The sequence below is a fragment of the Neodiprion virginianus genome, chromosome 2 (assembly GCF_021901495.1).
Source record: "Neodiprion virginianus isolate iyNeoVirg1 chromosome 2, iyNeoVirg1.1, whole genome shotgun sequence".
NCBI lineage: Eukaryota > Metazoa > Arthropoda > Insecta > Hymenoptera > Diprionidae > Neodiprion > Neodiprion virginianus.
The window spans coordinates 14,643,187-14,666,529 of NC_060878.1; the positions used below are offsets into that span (position 1 = coordinate 14,643,187).

General features: G+C 39.0%; 3 protein-coding genes across 6 annotated transcripts; all 3 read right to left on the reverse strand.

Annotated features, from left to right (window-relative positions):
* Positions 1–1,903: 1,903 nt before the first annotated feature.
* Positions 1,904–7,598, reverse strand: LOC124296962 (BLOC-1-related complex subunit 7). 2 transcript variants are annotated; one of them, XM_046747465.1, is made up of 3 exons: positions 7,245–7,598; positions 7,026–7,152; positions 1,904–1,959 (listed from the first exon to the last, which is right to left on the reverse strand). In XM_046747465.1, exons 1-3 carry the CDS (start codon positions 7,380–7,382, stop codon positions 1,919–1,921), a joined length of 306 nt encoding a protein of 101 aa, XP_046603421.1. In that variant the 5' UTR covers positions 7,383–7,598; the 3' UTR covers positions 1,904–1,918. The 2 variants fall into 2 exon arrangements, with proteins under 2 accessions (XP_046603421.1, XP_046603420.1); XM_046747464.1 differs by lacking the exon at positions 1,904–1,959 and having other exon boundaries at positions 6,703–7,152; positions 7,245–7,594.
* Positions 4,311–5,795, reverse strand: LOC124296961 (60S ribosomal protein L9). The gene is made up of 4 exons (XM_046747463.1): positions 5,657–5,795; positions 5,122–5,266; positions 4,530–4,857; positions 4,311–4,436 (listed from the first exon to the last, which is right to left on the reverse strand). The coding sequence occupies exons 2-4, from the start codon at positions 5,257–5,259 to the stop codon at positions 4,330–4,332; spliced, it is 573 nt and encodes a 190-aa protein (XP_046603419.1). The 5' UTR covers positions 5,260–5,266; positions 5,657–5,795; the 3' UTR covers positions 4,311–4,329.
* A 2,474-nt stretch (positions 7,599–10,072) lies between the features above and the next one.
* Positions 10,073–21,986, reverse strand: LOC124296960 (icarapin-like). 3 transcript variants are annotated; one of them, XM_046747460.1, is made up of 5 exons: positions 21,829–21,986; positions 21,650–21,747; positions 16,439–16,591; positions 11,032–11,150; positions 10,073–10,628 (listed from the first exon to the last, which is right to left on the reverse strand). In XM_046747460.1, exons 2-5 carry the CDS (start codon positions 21,714–21,716, stop codon positions 10,374–10,376), a joined length of 594 nt encoding a protein of 197 aa, XP_046603416.1. In that variant the 5' UTR covers positions 21,717–21,747; positions 21,829–21,986; the 3' UTR covers positions 10,073–10,373. The 3 variants fall into 3 exon arrangements, with proteins under 3 accessions (XP_046603416.1, XP_046603418.1, XP_046603415.1); XM_046747462.1 differs by having other exon boundaries at positions 21,852–21,972; XM_046747459.1 differs by having other exon boundaries at positions 21,650–21,924.
* Positions 21,987–23,343: the final 1,357 nt, after the last annotated feature.

The window sequence follows — 23,343 nt, forward strand, 5'->3', positions numbered from 1 at the left end:
AAAAATTACAATTTTCAAACTTTATGGTTCAGGAGAAAGAAGACGCTGAAGTTAGCCCCAGGTTTCAGTCGCATGTTGCCGAAATCCAGGGATGAATAGGGGCCTGAAGTCCCCGAACTATAAATTTCGATGATTCTCACGTTATAGCATACGTCAAGAAGTATCATTACTCGCATAAACGTGACAATATGTCGAAGACAGTTCCGAGCTCCTGAGAAACAACGCAACTTGGGATTGAAACCTGCGGCTAACTTCAGCGTCGTGGTAAAAAACGATGCAACGGCGCCCCCTAAACCGTGGCGCCCTAGGCTATAGCCTCGGTAGCCTAGTAGGTAATCCGGCGTTGAAGATAACAAAAAAATTTCAATCGTCTATGTACCGTGACAATTTCTTGAAACTTGAAAATCAACCGCGCATGCGCCAAATAATTCAATCTCATTGGTCGGCGAAATCTTACCGCAGCGATATTTTAGTCTGCGATGCAGGCGGGCCAACGTACACAAAATATGTACGTTTGAATTTTCAAAGAGCATAAGCGTTAAATTCCCAACGTTCTTTGAAGAATCAAGTTTCCGAGTCACCACCTCGATTATTTCAGATTCTAATCTCGAAAATTCGTATCAACTACATCGCCGCCACAAACAGTTTGTCAGCTGAAAACTCGCGATGACCAGCCTGTTCGAACAGCCGTTAACAGTCGCGCATGCGCAGTTGATTTTAAAGATTCAAGAGATTGTCCGGGTATATGCACCTACAAGCTATTAGACTATACATACATTTTTAATATCACCAATAAATATTCAATTTTAATATTAAGGAAGTGATTAAAGCAAGCAGCACGGAATTCATCCGGACTGTGCAACGTTGTAGTTTCGGGCGGTTACGAAATTCAGACACGTATTCAATGCACTGAGAATGTTTGTCGTATGTAGCTGTATTTCATTTGGCAATTTTACGTAATCCTGTCTGATGTCTCCTCTATGCAGTGCCACTGCTAGAGTAACTCTAACCGCGATCCAAGTAATTGCAGATTTTAATTCATGTAAATTTCTTTGGAAACAAACAGGCTATGAAAAAATCTCTTCTCCTGTTCAACTGTAGCCAATCTAGTCTCTGATAATATACACTGACGTGTTCAAATCTCGATATATTAAAAATAAACCTGACACATGCGTTCAGCTTTGCTTACAATTTCAGCTGTAACCTGTCAGTAATATTTGTAAAAACTACATTGCAATAACCAGATATTGAAAAAATCAGGGTTGTGGCCAACTTAATACGTAATTGACCTTTAAATGTATCATTATCAATTCTAGTTATGCCAAGGTTTTCATAGTACGATTACATAAATGCGTCATCTGATTATCCCATGATAAAGTATTATCAATTACTACTCCAAGATACTTAACTGAATTACCATAAAGAATGACACAATTATTTACCATAATGCTTGAAGTCAAGTTATACAATCATCAAAGGTCGTTGCGGTGCCTCTAAATCTTTCAGGACAAAGCTAAATTCATCACAGAGATTATTTTTTCACGTAGAACTATAGTTTTAGGTAGTTTGAAGCAAAAAAAATAATTATCGATTTATTCTAATATGTACTGATCAAATGACTAATAAAAACGATAGCACGGTTTTCTTTCTCGATGCATCGTACAGCATTGGCGGTGGATTTATGAAGAAATCTCACCGAGCAGACCCAGAAAGTTGACGGAAACTATACGATCTCAAGTTCGAGCTCTTGTGGAATGCGACACATTTTTTGAAGTGCAGGTCTTTGCTGTACAACCATGGCGCCAGCGTCAAGTTCTCTTCTATTTCGTTTTACGGAATCCAATTTGACTAGTGCCGCAGCAAGTTGAATTTAATTTTTTTCCATTTTCACCGAAAGACTGGAGAGTACAGCAACCCTTCAGTCTTTACCTACATAGCTACTACATTCTGCTCTTCTGACTTAATTTTGGAGAGCACAACCGCGCTTTACACGCCGCTCTCAGCTTCAGAGCGAAGATTCCGACCCGAGAACGAGTCTTCTCGAGTCCTCTTCCACGGTTATGAAAAATATGTTATTCACTGTCCTAATTACCGTTCTCGCCAGATTCCAATGTTCACTTCACAATAAGCAGAACCTCCGCACGGCAGGCTTTTTTTATTGTGAATTCCCGCCAACCAGCCACGTACCAACGATGGAAAGATAATTGTTTTGAATCTGTAATTACTCCCGCAAGTGCACAGACTGTTCAATAATTCAACGTTTATATAACACGAACAAATAGTATTGAGATTAGTTATGGTCTTGATTTTTTTATTTCTAAGGATACTTAATTAAGTACCTATGCATAGAACATTTGATACCTGCCGTCCAAAGACAGATGGACTCAAAGTATTCTTAGTAAGTACTTGCAAGTACTTCACAAAAGGAAATCATACACTTCACTACTTCAGAGTCAATCGGCAAATTTGATGGATTATTTTTATTTCGTATGTTTATTTCGGGTAAAAAAGAGCGGTTAATTGATAGATCGTTATTTGCAATAATCTCCAAATTGCACGGCGTCAGTAACATTTGAATGTGACATCCTCAGTCACTCTTTAGAATGAGAAGACTATGGCTGAATCGATGACTATCGTGATATCTATGTTTGGCTGCCAGGGATTTTTAATTAATGAATCACCCTTTGTAACATTATTCACGTAGTTTGGGGATAAAACTATTTCGCCGTATGTTTTCTTTTTTCATCGGACAAAGTTTAAGCCATTGGTTGAAGCAGATACAACATACAGGTTGAAAAGAGTAATATATAACGTCAGCCACTATAAAATACATCCATATTGTACTCCAATCAAGAATTCCGGCACTATACCAGAAGAATTTCCGAGACAATTAATTGAAAAATTCAAGAACCTTAATTTCGTTTTCTTATGAATTTGTAAGAATAAGATAATTTGGTGAGTTTTTGAATCAAAAATGTATTACATCAACTTTTCCAGTATAAATTAAAATATTCCATGACTTAAGGAGCAATTCTTAATTTCCGGGATGAATCCAGAATTTTAGGATATTTAAGAGACAGTAGCAATCCTGTATATTCAAAATTGGATCAAAAACAGTAAAATTCAATTGCTTATAAATTTTCGAATTTTAGTGTTTTACGAAAATGAAAAAATACGACTCTATTATTTTGTCATACTCTACTGTATGCGCGTACGAAAAGAATAAATTCTCCCCATGAACTACCCATATTGTCTTGAAAAAATCCAGTTTATTGAGGTGCCTCCGTATCAATTCCCTATGGATTAACTATAACACTGCCATCCGTGATAATTAGTGATAACTGCCATACAAGTTTCATTCAGTTTCACAATTGGTTGCAATGATGGAGTTTCTCAATAACTGCGCTCGGTACAATCAATTTTGTCAATTTAGAAACGTTGTACACCGCAAAGAAATTCGGGAAGTAACTTACAGAAGGCCTGAGTTTAATTGAAAAAGGGTTACAAATTTTGGAAAACAGACTCAAACGACAAGCGCACTTTTGCTACAAAAGAAGGAATAAAAAAATTATTACAGTCCTACGAGGAAGTTTTGCGTGAGAAGAAATCTTTGATCCGTTAGACGACTTTGTTAGAAATTATGAAGCCTCGTACGTCCAAATAATTTCAGTTTACGTTTTTGGAATTCATAATAACATCATTTTGTGTATTATTCAAGATTTTATTACACATTTTTCTTATAAATTATTCTTTTCTCTAGTCTCCGGTCCCAATATCATATAATTTGTATGCATTTATACAAAATTGTACCTCTAAGGTAGAGCTTATTACCAAAAAATCGGACAAAAATCCTCAACATGTGCTCAAATGTCTACTGAATCTGAAATTTTTTTTCATCATTTTCCAAGTGAAAATAGCGGAGTTAACGTTAGAAAAACTGAAAACCGCGTATTTTGACAATAACTCCTAGTGAAGTGGAGTTAGAAGTCTAAAATTTGGTACGAGTCAATCATTTACAAACAGAATACAGTAGGTTACTTGCAGAATACATTTCAAGTGGGGGAATTTTGACAGGATGGTTGTAAGATGACACAAGAATTCTGACAGCATGCAATTCACCAGTATTGTTTAACCTAATAATATACTGGTAACTAATTTTTGACAAAGTATCAGCAGTTCATTCAGTTAATGCTTCTACAATTATAGCCAAGTATTCGAAGTGCTAGTAAGGGTGAACGCTTTATGTCTGATTCTGAAAAGCTTTTCGATCAGTTTTATTTCACATATAAATTTTAATTATTACACGAGAATTCAGTGCGTCAAAAGTTTTTATTCGGCATCTTGTACAACTGTGGTTTTCTCAGAAACATATAGACCGTCCAAGAATTTTCTGATATCCTTATTTTTCACGGTCGTGGATTGCTGGATTAGTGCAGCTGAAAAGTAATATGATCACGTTAGAAATTAGGTAAGTTTTATAAACTTGGGTAAATAATATTGCTGAAATCTCGTGATGAGTTTTAACTCACCAGATCTGGAAACATCTTCCAAAGAATTTCCTTCCAGAATTAGTTCATCCTTTTGTTTGGCCGAATTAGCTACAGTGACACCATTAGCCATCTTGACTCGTCGGATGAATTTCTCACCAAGGAAATTACGAATTTCAATTACAGAGTTGTTTTCTGTCGTGACGCAGTTTATGGGGAAATGGGCATATACTGCACGCATTTTGTACTGGTACCCCTTAGTCACACCCTTCAACAAGTTTTCAATGTGCGAGCAGACGGTGCGCACAGCAGCCAGCTCCTTTTTGGTTCCAAACCATTTCTCAACTTTCAATAGCCTCGGGTTTACCATCTAAAATATCAGGAAAGCAATAATGTGTCAACAAAGAAAGTAACCATTAATCTACGTTTGATATAGCTCATTATAAGTATCAGTATGGATTTATCATTTATCAATTTAAATGAAGGGGAATCCACAAATCATCATCAACTAATCAAAAATAATAGCAAATATATGAATTCAACTATTCATAACAGATGAATTCAACTATTCATAACAGCTGAATTCAAAGATTGTTTAAAAATCGCACATGAAATTACTGTCTGTAATACTTACGTGAATGTCAAGTGCCAAGTGTTTGAAAGATCGTTTCAAGACACCTCGTGGTCCCTTGACAGTGACTGTCCGCGACTTCACGGAGACAGTCAATCCCTCAGGGATTTTGACTGTTTGGTTGGTGACGATCTGCTTCATCCTGCAGCTATAAGAAAATAATTACGAACATTTTGAAACAATAAACACAAGTTAAGGAATACGCATTGCATTGAAAATTTGTAACGTTTCAGAATTTTTTTTCTGAGACAATCGGCAATCTGTGTCTACGGTTGAAAATGAGCAAGATTACATCTCTAATTCGAATAAGACTAGAACAAACGAAAATTACAAATAACACCACGAATTGTATTGTTGACAACGAGTTCCGAGCGAGGTTAGGATGTAATTTGTCGTATGGCACAGTGCAATTCAAGAAAATATTAGAAAATAACAACACAGCACGGAATATTGAACGTTATTTCGGTGCTAAACAATCAAATTGTTCAGATTTACACAAAGATGAGCTCAGATTCAAAATCGCAATAAATTCCGTTACCTGACACGCACTACAGAGCGACCGGAAAAGAGAAGGCAAGAGGAATTTTGTCTACACCGGCATAGAGAACCTGGCGGTTGAGAAAGGAAACAATGCGTTGCGCAGACCTCTGGTCGTTGTGAATCTTGCCTCGAATTTTATCCGCGTGGCGCTGATGCTGCACATCTTTATTCCGATTGGTTCCTCGACTCAAAATTGTGATTGGTTCACGAAAACTTTATAGATTCGCCACGAAATGGCTGCGGGTCGTGGGACATTTTGAATTTCACGTATAAGGAAGATAAAAGTAAGGAGGACAATATCCGTGACAATATCATATGGGCCCGGGTTTCAACTACAAATGTGTCCTCCACAAAACAGCAAATATTGACTCAATAAGTCACCAAAATGGCGCTGATAAACAATAAGGGTTAAATCTGAATTTGGCCGTTATAGATGAAGTGAACTATCAAACATAGTCTATGGTATCAAAGGAAAGTAGCAAAATATAGTAGTTCTAATGACTAGATTAGTTGATAAAAGTTCCCTAAGTGCATGGTCAACTGCTAACGTAATGAAATGAAAATATACTCGATATAACATGAAAACTTGCTATAAGACGTTATTGATATTCAATCCTCAATTTCAAATTTTTCAATGATAGATTTATTAAATAGAACAATTAACTTTACTCAATTGGGACTTGAAAATGGCATTTAATAAGTTTTTTGAAAATATCTCTTCACAAAGTGGATATTTAAGTTTCTCCGTTTAATTCTCTCCTGCTCTATCAATTCTTTGCGCTATCTTTTAAATGTGTCCCGTTTGCTACAGCAATGCCATCTTATATGTAATCTACCTTGTATATTGACACGATACGGCTACAATTCGCAGAATGATCTCCAGTCACCTCTTGGTCGTTGACCTATTATATTGGAGCTCGGTTTTAAAACTGTTTTCTGATATATTAGTATTATAATTATAAGTCGATTATATATTGTATGTTCAATATCTTGAAATTCAACATTCATAATACAGCTCATCATTACAGGAACCAGATCTCAGATCAAAGTATTTCATTTTACATTTCCATAAATTATTACGTTTCCCAAACATTTTTTGTCTTATTCTCAAGTTTTTTTATTACTTAGTTGGTAATTCCACATCCAAATGACCAGTTCAGAATGTGGCCACATTTTTGTGAACATTATAGCTAGATTGAGCTATGAATTTGCTCCAGAGAGTAGTTATATAGCTGTAATGATGAAATATCCCCTCTACCTATAGATTATAATGAGTTCTAAATTAAGAACGCTTGAATTCCTTGGTGAAATACTTCATCTTTGCATGGCACGTGCTTGTTCAGTGACTTCTTCTAGCTTTATGCAACTCTTCTCAATAGCATCTAGTTGATATTCGTAGTGAGCAGTCATGAGGAGAACCTTTCTCAAATATGTGTCCGCATTCTCCAATGTATGTTCTTGTGGAGTAAAGTTCTTCATAGAATGCATTAAAATCTATATCAACAAATTTTTCATAACGTATACATTCACAATACTTGGCGCGTAATAATATCATGACAGTACTTAAAGAAATTATCCAACTTTACCTCGCTACTGCGTGATCCTCGTTGTATTTGCCTCGCTAACGAAGCTATGTTATTGACGTTAACTTGCACTCGATCAGCTAACCTCATTTTGGAATCAACGAACAGGCTTCGAGCACTTGTACTAGATGCTGAGGCCATGCTAGGCTATATTTATTCGCTTTTGTTACTCACGGGTGCAGACTGATGTCCGAAATTGACTATTCGATAGTAGCAAGTATTTATTCACATCTTTGTTTCTCTCTTGACGAAAGACAACTCGTCGAAGTATTAACCAACTTACGTGCCTATATTATGGTACGTTCCATGCACGGCGCACGCGTCGCTAAGAGATGCCGCCAATGAAAATTACTCCATAGGTCACCAGATTCTCTCGAATCTTTTTGCATCTGATTTTCCGTGCATCATAACCTGGCTTTGCTCCCACAACGTCATTTTCCATGGCATCACAATTTTAGCTTATGGCTAATGTTTATTGGCATATAAAATCGCAAGAACGAAACAATTCAAGGAGTAAAGAGAATGTAGGGAATTTCCTTTGAATCTACCATATGATTGGTTTATCTCGTCGTGGTTCCTCGTACCGAATCGATACGGTGTAAATATGGCCTGCATTCATACTTAGAAACCATGCCCCGCGAATAGGAACTAATGCAACAAAAATACCATGGCGTGTTTTGCTTTGCTGCTATGCAAGGTGAAATTTTTTATTTCGACAATCGCGCAATGTGCTTGAATACAAAATTCGCGATAAGTTATACACTATTGTTTAAAAATATAACATATGTTACATTATAACCCACATTAGTAATTAAAATGTGTAACGTATCAAGAAGGAATTACTCAATCGAGTAATAACACCGGGGCGAAAATGAATAATCATAAATCTAATCAAAAAGCTTTAGCCTTGATCTGAAACCTAGTTGGCTCGTGTCAGAAATGTAGATCAGGTGCGCATGCCATTATGTATTATACATAATTCAAGTTAATTATGGTCGCATCATTTTTACTATACTCGCGTTTATATTTGGCAACGTAATATTTAATTTAGATGGGATAACTAATATCACTTTCTACGTTGGAGACAACCTGAACGGAAAATAAGAACAATGCACAGGGAGAAATAATTTCATTAACTTGATTCATGCCCCACTTTACTTATTCCTCAAAAGCACCTTTATTGCACTCAATTACTCGTTCTGTCAGTCACGTGACATTAAAGGCAAACATCACATTGCCATCAAATTTCCGTATTCACCGTGGCTTAATGTCTCTGCACTCAAATATCCGCGTATTTTGAGCAAATATTTCTACATCAAAGACAGCAAAAACATTCGACGACCTAACGAGATTTATTCGTAGTATTGATACAGCGGGGATGTAACACTGCGACGTTGAAATCCATTATCGATTGGCTTCCATGCCATTGCAGAGACTCTTCGCGGAAATATTTGTATTATGTATCGTTATTCCTGGAATCGATGTCATTTTATTTTCAATCAACTGTGGATACTTCAAGTGCACAGTGTTATATAGAATGTAATTAATAATACTCGGAGAAGTGGTCTCTTTTAAATTTATTCGATTGCCCGCATCTTCAGTTCGCGTATCAAAGATCGCCAGCTGAATGAAATTAGATTTCTTTTGTTTCGCTAAACAAAAGGCTTTGTATCTTGATCATTCAATTTCAGTTGGATCTACTAAAAACCAATAATCAGTTCTACCCACCTTAATACAAATATCGCCGAAGCGGTTTAACTTTACGCTTTGCATATGCATCAACTTAGAGTTGCTGAGCTTTCAGTCGAGAGAATTGTCAAGATTCACAAAGTATTCGAATGACGTATTTGAAATACAATTAAGCGCGTAACGTAATATGTATGCGTTGTTTGTTTTTTTTCTTTTCTTTTCACATTCACTCTACAAATTGATTTAACTAGTTAGACGTAACTCGTCTGGCTGACGAAGTCTTTTGAATGAATGAAAATAGCGCAAACGAGAAAGCTACGGTTTATCAAGACGTTGAATTGCATAATGGTATAAAATAGCATCATGTATATGTATAATATACTTACATCATGGTACGGGGTCGAGTTCCTGGTATAAACGGCGCAATCTTTCAATCGTACAGATTCAGATCGCAGTGTTTGCAAATTCATATATTCATGACTGTTTCCATCAAGGTTAGATTTCGAATTGACAATAACTGCGTTTGGTATTTTTACGAACTGCAATGACACATAATTTTCAAGCAACAAGAGGAAATCATCCATGCTGTGTCTGGGAAATTTTCATAAGGATAGGATGTTGAGGGTAGGCAGTGCGTCGGCAGGACATTTGAAAGTTAATCTGGCGGAATACTCCCGTTGTGGAAAATTGCTGACTCGTTGTTGACATCTTTATCCGAAATCCTAAATTCAACACCCGTTGAATATACCGACAAACTCTTTATTCGCAAGCCCACAAGATTGTCATCGCTTCTTGTCTGCCACGAAATGATGGAAATTCCTCCGGTGCAAATTGCGTTACAATTAAATCCCTGCTGAACTTAACCATTGCGCCATAACAACACTACGGTGATCGTATTTCTCATAATTATGCAAAATTTATGTTACGCCGACCAGTAACCAAATTCATCGGAAACATTATTCGAAGGAAATTTTTTCCACCAGAGCCATTAATCATCATCGCCGACGGCAATATTATACCTATACCTACTCACAATATTGAAGAAGGATGTGGGGGACAAGTTGAAACAAAATACCAGCACTCGTCAGCAGTTCCAAGTATATAAATCGATAAATTTAATAAACAACACGCAAAACACGCTGTATAAAATATAGTATATATTTCACCTACCAATATAGGAAGAGGCCGGCGAGATATGCTCCCCAAGCACCGGCTTCATTATAGGTATAATAATATGTATACATATAACAACATACTTATAACATATATTCCTAATTCGTTTTTGGTTCATAACATGTTAACAAACCCGATATTAAGCGAATGTAACGAATCTACACCTATAAAGTATAATACAGACTAAACTATATATCAAATACACATTACATATGATTTTCCTCGTTCCATTAAACACATTTTCTCATTCATTCTTTCTTGGTCAGCTTACTAGATTGCGACCAGCCGATCGGGAATTTCATTCTTGGAGAAATCTTCGAGGGATTCAACGCTACGGTCCGGGGATGAAGATGAGGAAGAAGGCGGCTCATTGTTGGCAGGTGTCGTCACATCTTCTGAGTCAGGATTCTCTGTCTCGTTTACCGGTTTTATGTCGACAACACGGACCCGTAAAACTGTACCGCTGTTTTCGTCGCCGTCGCTGTACGTGGTTTCGTTAACGGTTACAACGTGGCCGTTGATTACCTATGGATTCAAAAATATACAAAAGAAATGTGATCAGTTACAAGAGATCAATGCGAACAATAGATGTGGGTATTTATGCAGTTCGACGAAAATTTGCTGCGTCATTGATCGAGTGTTAAAAGAGCTCGGGTGAAAAAACAATGACAACTACACATAATTATTGCTTTTGTGGTCAACAAAATTATTCCAGAAAAATTCCGTATCTGACACAAATGGATACTGAAAACTGCCATTTACTTCTGAAGAAATTAATAGGTTATATGAGCAGACAGTATATGTTTTTTCTGTGCTATAATAGTTGTTGATTCTTTCTGAGAACTTATACTCTATTCTCAAATACGTAAGTCTGCATTTTACAAAATGATTTGCAAAGCAATCCACCGCGATTATTTTTGCGACTCACCTTTGTAGTTGAGGTGGTGTTTGCTCCCTCGGGGATCTTGGGAATATCGTACAAGCCGTCGGAACTTCCCAAATCTGGAAGAGAGGCTGCCACTTGCTCCCTCAATCTCTTCATCATGTCTGTAAATTGATGTAACCATGCGTTAATAATATATCTGTTAAAATTAGACTTTCTATTAACATTATTCGCACTCCACTATCATGTTCGACGAATTTGAGAAGATTTACAGGCAGACATTTACTCGCAGTTCAGTACGAAAGGGTATGTGCACACGGGAATTGCACGGAGAGAGGTGTACACGACTTAAATCAAACATTTCCTCGAATTTCCTAATACCATTAGTTCGTGTCAGACCGTCATGCAAGATACGGTGTCACAATCCAGCAGCAGAAGCAAGAGCCGAAGTAAATGTCAGGCTCGTAATAGTAGCTCAATATTTCAGAGCTCTGTATAGGCAAATGGCTCATTATAAAATAAATTCACATCTCCCAGGACGGGTTTAAGGTTGTACACACCGTGAAACAAAATAAACTGGAGACTAGTGCTTTTTTTTTACCAAAGTTTTTTTTTCTCGCTGTGTAACGGCATAATAACACTGTAGGGGGAAGTTGAAGGATGGAGATATCTGTCTTTACGTCGGAAAACGGTCAAGCGTGGAGAAAACGGTGAGTAAATTTAAAAATCATTTCCGTGTCCTTCTTTCTTCACGCTGGAGGGTTGCCTGCGCACAGACTGCTGCTGTTGCTGCTCCATACATCTTTTTCAACGCTCGTCACACCATCAATCCCCTTCTTTTCATCCGGGCTTTTCTGCCACTGTAAAATCCATATAGGTAGGACTACACTACATCCTATATCCGCAGTAGCAATTGATGCAAGCACCACATTCACAGCTGATCCTAAAAGTCGTTTTTTGCATCAACCATGGCAGGTTTGCTCGATGAATTCTGGACAATTTTTATTACGAGATCAAAGACCAGATCACATATTTTTCTCATTAATAAAACCAGCTGAAAAGATTCTTCGTCCGTGAGGTGAAATTTTGTGTATATCCAGCCTTTGAGCTGAGTATTACCCGCACGTTATACGTTTATAATACGTGCTATATAGATCTGGATGGATGTGGAGATGTATGTGTAGGCCTACTACGCGATACTCGACCAAACACACACGCAATCTCCTCTCATATAAAGCAGAAAACTTTTTTAATCCCAAGCGACCATCCTTTCAAGGGGGAATGCAGCCCCCCACACGTATGCTTCGCCTTACATGCAAGAAAAACCCTTACATATAACTTCTGACGATGGTATGTAACAATTACCTGATACCACGCACTTACACAATGTGGATGAGGTGTATAAAAATTTCAACTCTCGTATAACAACGCCAACTTCTTGCGTTACAATGGGTTTATTGCATGAGACACAAATATATCATCTTTCTTACCCAACGCTATTCGCTGGACACATTTTTTCGTGGTTTATCTTTACTCGATGCATATGTCTGACCGAAATTCAAATTGAGCACACTATTTACAAAACGGCTACTATCGAGTATGACGTTTTAAGATTTCTTCAACCTTGAATCATTCTTTCCTAAGTTCGACACTCCAGTATATTCTACTGGTAGGTGTACAAATTAATTTCCTGTTTTGTTCGCCGATCTTGAAAACCATCCGAAATTACAACATCTGCTTAGACATCTGTAATTTTCAAGTGCTGGCATCTACGCTCCTTTCAAAACACGGTATGAACTAGTGGAATGAGTAACAGAACGTCCAACACAGCTGATGGATACATACCTCATGACTTCTAATAAGGAACATATTCAGCACTGCATTATTTTCGTATTTCAGTTAAAAAATAACGCCTCTTTATAAGTCATACGAGTCACTGCGCCTCTACCAGGAGCACAAAAATCATTTCAGCGGCTTCATCGGTGTCTTGTTGAGCGAACAGAGTACACTGCCGAATATGTTCCTCATCAGAAGACACGTATACATCTGTTTTTGAGGTTATGTTACTAATGTAGATGGCAGCACTTGAAAATCACAAAAGGATCGATCGATATTCCACTTGAATATGGCTTCCAAGATCGGCGAAATAAAAGTAAGAAATCAATTTGTGTACGTATTAGTAAGTGGATAGAGATATTTCGATCCGAATCTCGCTACCGCGACCATCAGCAAACGGGCCGTGGATGCATTCATAAATAACCGAAAGCAGAGAGGCTGCCTAACGTGACCGAACAATACAACACGGGCGAACAATCGTCTGCATGTATATCGCACGGCCTAGGAGGGTGCAATAACATGGAATCAACTGGTTGGTGCATGGCATCAGAGGGTGCAAAAAGCTGGTTCAACTGCAGGAAACACGAGCCAAATCAGCACAGTCCTTTGGCCGAAAAAGTACAGTGCAACGGTGAAACTGGGCACGTATAATAGCGTCGATGAAATTGTGCAGGGCAGTTCGACAACGCGATGCGGAAGATAGCTGTGCCACGGGGAAGTCGGGCCGCTGCGTAACGATCCCGCTCATTTGGCTTCATTACAATGACCTTGTCACCTCCGACCGTGTTCAGACGATGTCCTTAATTTTTATTCTCTGCGCCACTCTCCTGTGCAGCGTTGTGCCATTGCCGCATTCAGCGTTTATACTTATTCAAAGTCTATGAGTCATTTCACGCCAACCGACAAGGCGTTTTTCGTGAAAAACGTAGCTCAATGCCTCCAATGTTATTGCCACTTATTATTGTCACTTATTACTAGATTCTATGAAAGAAAAAAATAGACGTTTTTCGATCGTTGACCCTAATATGTCGATGATTGGAAAGTTAAATAAGGCGTGCTTAAATTCTTGGAAAATACGTCAATTAAAATAAAAAAATGTTGTATTACTGACTATCTACTCATGTCAAAAACTTGAACTTTGGCTAGATTTCAAATACTCGAAGTGTATTTGTATTATTATTATTATTATTAGCAGCGATGGAAATTTTCATTTGTTATAAACAAGCGCATCGTTTAAACGTAACGTATGAATGAGTGACTGACAGTAGTCAGTGTTTATAGGTAAAAATGCAATATGAAAATCTTGAAACTAGCAGAAAATTGAAGCCTTTAACATTGGTAGAACCTAAGATATAAAAGTTTGGAAAAGCGCATGTTTATGAGTTTCGGCGTATTATTCAAAAATTTTGTCTCACCTATCGAATGATTGAAATCAGGGCTGAATAGTGAAATGCAAATCCATGTTTTTGCACAGAATTTGGAAAAAAAGTTGCTACACTTTAAAAAAAAAAGTGTCATGTTTCATGGATCCCTCATTTGAGTGAAATGGCCCACTCATATCTGGTCATGCGCGTTGATTGCCAGCGCGGCCTGAGGCGGTGGAAAGAAACAGGACCTCGCGAATCACGGCGTGCATAACCACACAAGCTCGAGTTTCGCGATTGTGCGAGTAAGCACAAGGCGTACAATATGTCGCATCACTCGTCGGAGATCCCGCCGAGGTTTGGCTCGGCTCTACTCCTGCTGCTGTATATCCGTCGGCTGGCAATTTGACATTTTTTTCCACCCTGTGCGCCGTCGCGCTTCCGGGCCATTTAATAAATTTGATAAATATGTCGGGGAGACGTGGAGGGTGCTGCAAGGGCGACCGACGCGCGTCTGCTTGCTAATAAGACGGGACAATTATACTACACCTACAAAACCCCCGAGTTTTGTACGTACACCTATAGGGAATATTTATACAGTATATATATATGTGTATGCCTGTGTAGGTAGGGATGTACAGGTATAGTGTGTAACGGAGCGGCGCGGAAATCGCGAGAAAATAAGGCAGCCTTAATTTAACTCGTTGAATTAATATCAATATTGTTCGTTTCAGTTAACCTTCGAGGCAAGGCTCACAGTAAAGTTATTCGTAGAAAAAGAAAGCACGCGGTAACTTTGAAGTATTGCTTTTATGCGTACAACTGGTCGATATTTATTTATGTACGAACATTTGCTGCAACGTGTTTTCAACAAGCAAGGAATATATCCGAATAATGTAATCTGTGTAATCACTTGCTACCAACCCTGCAGTGTAATTTGGTTCAGAAATATATATACATTCCCGTATATTTGAGTGCTAGATAAACAGCTCAGCGTGTTTGTCAGACTAGAAGTCACGCGACACTTCAGCCTCGTTTATTAACGATTTCACAAGTCGTATTACTGTACGGTATAACATTTCGTCGAGATTCTCTCCTCACCTTTCTTTGTATTCAAAAAAAAAACAGCCTAATTATACTGAAGCATTCATCTCAACACGAGATTTGACATTGGTATCGCCGGCAATGAGAGATACGAAAAACTATGGACACAGACACACGCTTGAAAGGAAAGGAAAGGGTTTAATGAATTCAGCTGATTTGCCAAACACGTCAGCCTTGAGAAGTGACCTGGGCATATATAAACCGGCTTGCTGTATGTTCAAAATAGCGAACGTGGCGGGTAGACGCCTACGTGAAACTTTATCCCAAACACGATGCATTCATTAATCGTTTCTGACTGTATGGTTATATCGATCCCAACCGCCCCACTGCGGTCTGTGGCGACCTAAAAGTTTGCGGCACACGGGAGAGATGGTGAAAAACATCGAGATGTCAACAAGGGTTCGCAAAGGGCAACGAGTACCGCCATCCCAGGACGGCTGTACATCCGAGTTGAACTGGTGAATCCACCCTACGTCGTTTTCTTTGTCACTGTGTATAGTTGTTTCGGGATGCAAATCGCGCCAGCAGTCCCAGAGAGTGTGGGGACAAAGTTTTTTTTCTCCTGCCCCAGTTGGGAAAATAAAACTCGCACGTGTTTTGCTCACTACTAGTAATATAATGGTAATTGGTGTACGTAAAACAAGCTTTAATATCCACAGGAGGCTCAAAACGTATCAGTAGCTTCAGTTTCGTTGTCAGCTTCACTGGTTCGTAAACGAAATATTTAATCAAATACCGAAAGGTGTGCTCTTAAGCTTCGGAGAAAATCGATCGGTAGGGCAACAAACGGAATCGTTATTCGACAAAAAGCCATAAATTGTTGTTCCGTGATTGAACGGACTTGTGTGAAAGACTGGTTGGTGGGCAAGATTCCTTTGAAATTGTTATGATTTACCCTCAGCTTTGTCAAGATGACTAAATTTGAATCCGAAACACGTCGAGTATCTGGGAATTGAAAAGCCGGAAAACGGTTTCTACTACAGGGGAAATACTGATTCAATGAAAAATTCGAGAGAGAGATTTCTTTGAAACTTTTTCCCTTGCCTTGCAGAGAAGGCCCTTGAACGTACAAGCGAGTGTGTACGATATAAATTCGATTCGAGTAAACGAGTTCGTACTCGTGTTATCGACATACGTGTAATACTTACTTTGCATTCTCGTTAGAAAACCGTCGAAAGGATTGTTGGGAAACGAGCTGAAGAAACTGCCACCGAAGCCATCCTCCAGGTCATCGGACAAGACGAGAATCGGACCAACCTTCTCGAAATCTTCATCACTTTCAGAACTTTCGGAACGTGCACCTATGATAACAAAAAAAATGCGGACATGAATAAAATGAAATTCAAAGTAACGATGTCTATTGAGCGCGCTATCCATGCGATTCACCCTCTTGTCTCTTTGAAGAACGGTACTGTGGTATGTTACTGACTGAGTGGAAACCAAATTCTCGAGGAGATACTTGACTGTGTCACACATCGCATACTTCTCCACATAATTTTATACCGATGTCGCAAAAAAGACCTTTGACGAATCGATTGTTTCGCTGAAACGCAATGAGTACCTAAAGTGAAAAAAGCTATGGTCTGCAGCGGCTTGAGGTAATACCTATTGCCGTTTGAAAGAATGCAATTCTTTTCTCGTTTTCTCTCCAGTCATTCCTCTTTCCCATCTACTCGGGTACACAAGAGCTGCTTCGACTGTAATTTGTTCATTTTCTTGTATACGTCTACGTCTCTTTGTCGCTTTGAAATTGAAGAGAATTGAACACTTCCAACACACCGTGCGACGTCGTTTGATGTCATCAGCGAGCTACAATCCGAAGTAATCAGCGTCAGTGGGAGGTGGTACAGAAGAGGCAAGACGCTGGTTCTTCAGTTCACAAAATCGGCATCAATTTATTCCGAGGCATATACTCGCGAGAGTCCCAGAGTGTAATTTGAAACTGAGTAAGAGGTAGCTACTATAAGGCTCCACGGTATCGTGCAAAAGTAAGGCAGGAGTATATAAGGGTTCGCACATAAACCGTAATATACCCATTTATCTAACAGGGGTGAAACTCGAGACCGATAATGCGATTATGTTAATATTGAAACACTTCCTGACCTTGCGATTTTCGTTTTAGTTATACATAATACACAGCGCGGTTTAGACAGCGGCGAGGATAACGAGAGGATTATACCTATCAACGAAGCCTGCAACTTCCACGAACAATCACGAAATTAAATTACCCGCAACGCGTGACGCACTTATTCAAACAAGACACCTTGCACAGTAGCTATGAAGACATTCGTTCAGATGCAGCTTATGCGACTAGTCAGACGTCGCAGTTCTGATTTAATCAGCTTAAAGGATAAAGAGATATCAGACGTCGGAAATGAGGCAGCAGTGCATTTATTATCACGTCCATGAATCGAGAAGGATCAAGTATAACCTGATATATGCAGAACCGGAAAACCGGTCTGTTGCCGTCGATTATGGCGACTGAATGCAAAGAGTATTTGCAGGATCGGAGGTCTTTTGCCAAAAATCGATACTTTTAAAAATGTGCTAAAAAAATCGTTCCAAAAGTTATTACACTATTTTAGAAGGTGATTTGTATGGATAACTGGATTTTCTTCGAATCGAACAAAGGCCTGTTACGTAGCACGAGTAATTCTGTTGTACAAGCAATGCTGTTTGGAAGTGATGTCGACAAAAAAAGGGAGGAAAAAAATACCCGAAAGTGAAAACGTACGACGAGGTGATGCATGTGTTTAAATTTGCTCTCCTTCCTTTTCATCATTATCAACGACCATCTGCTGTTACGAAACTGCAGAGTAATTTAAGCACTGACATACATACATGCACATGGGCGTGCTCAAGTTTTGTTCGTAATACGTTTAAGGCTTAAGCCGACGTAACGAGTTGGAATAACCGCGGCTCGTCGGACGGTTGCATGAAATATCAAACTAGCACAGCGTGTATGGGATTACGCAATTTGAATATACGTGCGCATCAGCGTTTCGCACACAGCAAATGCGTTCGCACCTGAATAATCCAAAGGTTAAGAGAAGTGTGCTGGCCGATCGCACGAGCCTGAATGGACGCCATTGGCATTCGAGCCCCTCGTCTAAGGTCAACCTTCTCTTATGACACCAGACTGGTGGAGGTGAGCCCTCTCCTCCGCATGCAGCTACGTGGGCAATAATCACAAGCCCCGAGTACGTTACGGTTAGCCGGAAAAGTCGCCGTTCACATTCTGAGACCCGGTTCTTATACAGAGAAACGTGGCGGCACACAATGCGCTTAATGGTCGATGGATATCGAACGAAAGGCTGGGGCTCTTTTCGGGTCCCCGGAATTGATACGTGCCGGGGTGAAACCGCTATGGATAAATAAACAGAGGGAGGGCATAAAAAAATCTATGCATGTATAAATAAAAGAATATGATAATGAAATAAAAGGTAGTGCAGAAAAGTGTTTGGTTTTTATACGCATACGCGGCCAATATTTTTCATGTTTCAGATAACGCAGAATATACCTAATTCGACAAACTGACAGACGATGATTGTGTTGTAAACTTTGTTTTATAACAGACTCCTTGGACCAATTACATATTCATTATATTACTCTCATTTTTGAATATTTGCATAACTTTTCATTAAAATACAGCATACATTTTTTGTGAAATACAACTTTTGCCGTGCTCCTCTTGCTTAACAAAGTTCAGAATAATACATCGCACAGCGAGACTGCGAATACCGGTAGTAAACTTCTAGTTGGAGAAAAGTAAGAAAACAAAACGCCAACTGTGCAGCACCAGCAGCGTGCATCTCTTGACTCTTCTTTTAATGTTATGAAAGTAACTTTGCAGGATGAATTCTTGATACGTTACAGAAAAATTCAATACCCGTTCGTATTGTTACAAGAGATATAAATAGGCAAAGCTTCTCACTACCTTTGAAATACTTTGAAAAGATTTGTTATATACATATAGTTAACATGTTTATGTAAGCCGACTGTTTTCAGAACATGAAATTGTAAAACTTGGAATTTGTCGTAAGTCTAAAAACAAAGACGTATAAAAAAGTACAGCAGTTATAAACACCGAGGGATAACGGAGCTCGTTCGTACGGATCTTTAAAGTTGATGCAGATATAAAGTTTTCGGCATTTCGTTCTCCTCGCTATCCTATTTTGCGAACGGTTGTTGAATAATTTATACTATCAACCAACAAAAAATAAACCTACCCATGTAATTCTTCTACGCAAAAAACTTCAACGGATATAACCGAAAGCCTCGACATGCATGGATATGTATTTTATAGCATTGTCTACATAAAATTTGTGTCGATATGACGTATAGTTTGGCGGGATGGATAAAGTATAGGGATAGGCGAAAATGTTTGGGCAGCTTGGAAACGTATGTGTAACATACATTTTCAGGGACCGGCGACGACAAAACCGCACCTGTTGAAAAGGTGTTTCCGTTTTGGGATTACATTCGATTAAACAGAACGACCGGATAACACGCGTATACGCAGGTAACAATTGAATTTCACGCTAGAAATAACCGCGTATCTATCCCACATGTGCCTGTCGATGCATGGAAAGTTGGATAGATTCTGACCCTCTCGATATCCCTAGGAATTTTACGACCCACGGTGTTGGATGAGCACCGTTTGTACTGCCGGTCGCGCGCCGCAGATTCTTTTTTGTTTCTGCTCGGCCTGAAGGCGCGCGACCAGCGGTGCAAACAGTGCTCATCCAACACCGTGGGTCGTAAAATTCCTAGGGATATCGGAATGGTCAAAATCTATCCAACGTTCTGTACATGAACCTCAATTCTCATGGTGTCTACGTGGTGTCTACGTATAACGCTGGCTCAAACTGAACGACGCAGATACGCGTATATCGCCTCTTCTGTGACTCATACGGTTTATGACTACCGAATGATCCAGAACTCGATGCGTTCACGCGTTACACCTAAGGAACGATGCACGTAACTCATCAGTCGAGACAGTTCGACGTATTAAAGTATAAGTGAACATGAGTATTCCATGTTCTCGTCCGATTCCATATTAATTTGAGAGGAGTGTATCCAATATATTTGAGGTTAAGGGGGAGGGCGGGCGTAGTCGATTTCGACGCAGTCGTATGTATCTCGAATTATTCAAATATACACGAAAAAGGGAATAACAGCCCCGTTCGTAGAAATGATTCCATTTCTTTATTTTTTGGTTAAATGAAAATGTATTGAAGTGGTTTTGTTCAGAATTACATGTAGAATGGGGTCGTTATGCCCTTTTGTGCGTTCGAGATACGTGGACTTGGATTATTCCACATATATACGATAACGAAGAAATCGACCAGGGTACCTCCTTAAACCTGTAGGTATTCTAGGTTTTCGCATTTAGCACGGGGAAATGAGATTGAAGTTGGTCACGATATTGTAACAATGTATTTTCGACAAAAATCGTTGTTCTGTATTATGAGGAGGGTCTGAGATTGAATAAACCGTAATAAAACAGAACAAATATCACATTCTAAAAACTCAATACCCTCAAAGTCATTGTCAAGTTGCGAATTGATGATTTTTTTTCAATCTTTCATCACGTTTACGTTACTAACTTCAACCTCGTAACGCTGAATGCGGGTAACAATTCGAACGAGTTTGTAAAACGAGGCACATTCAAGAAGGCGTTGATTGTTTTCACTCCCTCGTTAATCACCAGCAGCTTCGTCCTGGTATTTGTCACGGTATTTCGAAATAACGCGAATTTTCTGTTTGGATTTGTCACACCTGCACAACGTATGAATCATATTCATATAAATGAATGTATTGTATACGTTACAGGCATATGAAGTTGTATGTTCTCTATATATTGCGCAGTAAGTCGGATTATTGCAAGTGATCACGTGATGCCGGTGTCGCACGAAAAATCTTGCAATTTTGAAACCGGTTGAACTTATCTGGATGTGAACTATAGCATTACAGATTTGTTAATATTCACCGTCTAGAATCCCGTGCAGAAAATATTTCACTTCTTGAAAACGGATAGGAGCTAGGTTCAAAATTGTATTTCAACTCATACACACACACACATGCCAACGAACATGAAAAACACTGTTAGGGACTTGGACGGCACAAAATTTTAAACGTCGATTTCAGAAATGCCGAATCACAAACTTTTATACCCTCATTTCATCAAACAATAAAGAGTATCAAAACGAATGAAGGAAATGAAATAAAGTGGAAAACAACAAAACTTTATACGGAAGCAGTTACAGCGCAGAATATAACCGCTCGTTGATAGTAAATGAAGGTAATACAGTTGTAAAACGGTTTCGAAAAATTCACTGTTTCCAAAAATTATTTACCTGGATAAGCGAAGGCAACGGCGAACAGGGCCGAAGCGAAGATCAGTAGGCGAAACGCGCTCTTCATGTTGATGATGAATTGCGTAGAAACTTGTGCGCTGAACGAGTAAGAACGAGTTTAAGTAAAAGAGTATAAAAACAGGCAGCAATTCAAAAAAAATTGCAGGAACGAAAATTACAAGTATAACGAAGGATCGCTTACGCGAAGCACAACTCTCAATCAAGGTCACTCAACTGGCTCACTCAAATCCCGGTAATGTTCTGCAGCTGAATTTTTCCCGCTAGTTACTATATGCCAGAAGCCAACCGGCGGCCGACCAATCGCGACGTTTCAACGCCCGGCGACCGTCCCTCACGCTTATACGTGTTCGGCAACGACTCGAGTGCACGCAACGTTACGCAAAATAGGAACACACAGGCAAACGGACAAAGGTTGCCTGCCTTACGCGCAAGGCTTGACGGTAGTTGGGAGATACAGTTCAACTTATTCAACGTCGGTCCTCACTCGAAGTACTATACTAATGATAACGGAGATAGCGATTATAATTTGGAGCTTGCATAGTTGTTATTCGGATGGTGGGGGGGGGGGGGGGGGGGGGGGGATGTTCGCGCCTATAGGTTATATCCTACATCCATCAATATGCGGCCAACTTGCGGGCGTTTAATGTTCTAGCAGATTCTCGACGCGGTGTGACCTTGTCCTCTCCCCTCTTCGCTTTGATTAATGCAGCTAAACTCGCTTCCCCGTTTCATGATTCATGGAAAACGAGCAAACAGATAATTCATTCGAGAAATTGTCCGTCACGTATAACGTGTAATTAGTCGTTATATCGTGTGTGCCATGTAACTTCGCCTGTGTATAACGTCTATTGTGCAGGGTACCTGATGCGTGGACTGCAGGAAGCGATAATATAACGTTAAAATTATTATCGGCATGCGAGGAAAATTTTTTTCATTCTATTCGAATTTTTGGCTGCTTTGTATCGCCGATTCGTCGAGCTGTATTATTGCAGGGTGAAGTACTCTAGAGTTTAAGAGACAAAGACGCGTTATTCATTTGTCGGCTCAATCGACATTTTCCTTTATTTCCGTTGTTTGGTGGTTTAATAACCTGCAAACACAAAACGCCAATTCATCATCCGGCTCATGGTGGTCAAACTAATTACGTTTATTTATTGGTTTTTCTTTCGTTCAACCATCTTGGGTCATTCCTGTAAAAAATAGCATTTTATGTAGTCAATTTACTCAAGCTATACAAACTTTCGATATGCGTATAATATAATTGGATTATGAAACCTGCCGTATTGAAAATTATCGCTCTTCCAACACACGCTGATTAATACTTCGCATTGGCTTGCATAAATAACGCTGAAAAGAAAGAAAGAAAGAAAGAAGATGTGCTAATTCAACTTAGCGGTATATTATTATATTATTATATTATTATATATAGCAGTATATATTACATCAAACCCAGCATATGTTTCCGTAGCTGTGCCCGAAGCTCATGAATTGAGCATTTTCTGCAAGATTTGCGATTACGTCACTTGAATCACGTTTGTAACGTTGTCTACGTAACTTCTTTCGAGTTTTTAAATAACCGCTATTAGTAATAAATATACACTCGGGAAAATGATAAGCAACTAAATTTTAGTTCTGTACCGGTGAACTTGGTACAGAAAGTTTATGTTTTCCCG

What these genes read in the sequence shown, in the direction of transcription:
- LOC124296962 (XM_046747464.1), bottom strand. Translation starts at nt 7,382, where the DNA reads ATGGCCTCAGCATCTAGTACAAGTGCTCGAAGCCTGTTCGTTGATTCC. An exon ending in GAGGATCACGCAGTAGCGAG is followed by an intron (nt 7,153 to 7,244) that starts GTAAAGTTGGAT and finishes TTGTTGATATAG; the next exon opens with ATTTTAATGCATTCTATGAA.
- LOC124296961 (XM_046747463.1), bottom strand. Translation starts at nt 5,259, where the DNA reads ATGAAGCAGATCGTCACCAACCAAACAGTCAAAATCCCTGAGGGATTG. An exon ending in ACTTGGCACTTGACATTCAC is followed by an intron (nt 4,858 to 5,121) that starts GTAAGTATTACA and finishes CTGATATTTTAG; the next exon opens with ATGGTAAACCCGAGGCTATT. An exon ending in GGAAGATGTTTCCAGATCTG is followed by an intron (nt 4,437 to 4,529) that starts GTGAGTTAAAAC and finishes ATTACTTTTCAG; the next exon opens with CTGCACTAATCCAGCAATCC.
- LOC124296960 (XM_046747460.1), bottom strand. Translation starts at nt 21,716, where the DNA reads ATGAAGAGCGCGTTTCGCCTACTGATCTTCGCTTCGGCCCTGTTCGCC. An exon ending in TTTTCTAACGAGAATGCAAA is followed by an intron (nt 11,151 to 16,438) that starts GTAAGTATTACA and finishes ATCAATTTACAG; the next exon opens with ACATGATGAAGAGATTGAGG. An exon ending in ACACCACCTCAACTACAAAG is followed by an intron (nt 10,629 to 11,031) that starts GTGAGTCGCAAA and finishes TTGAATCCATAG; the next exon opens with GTAATCAACGGCCACGTTGT.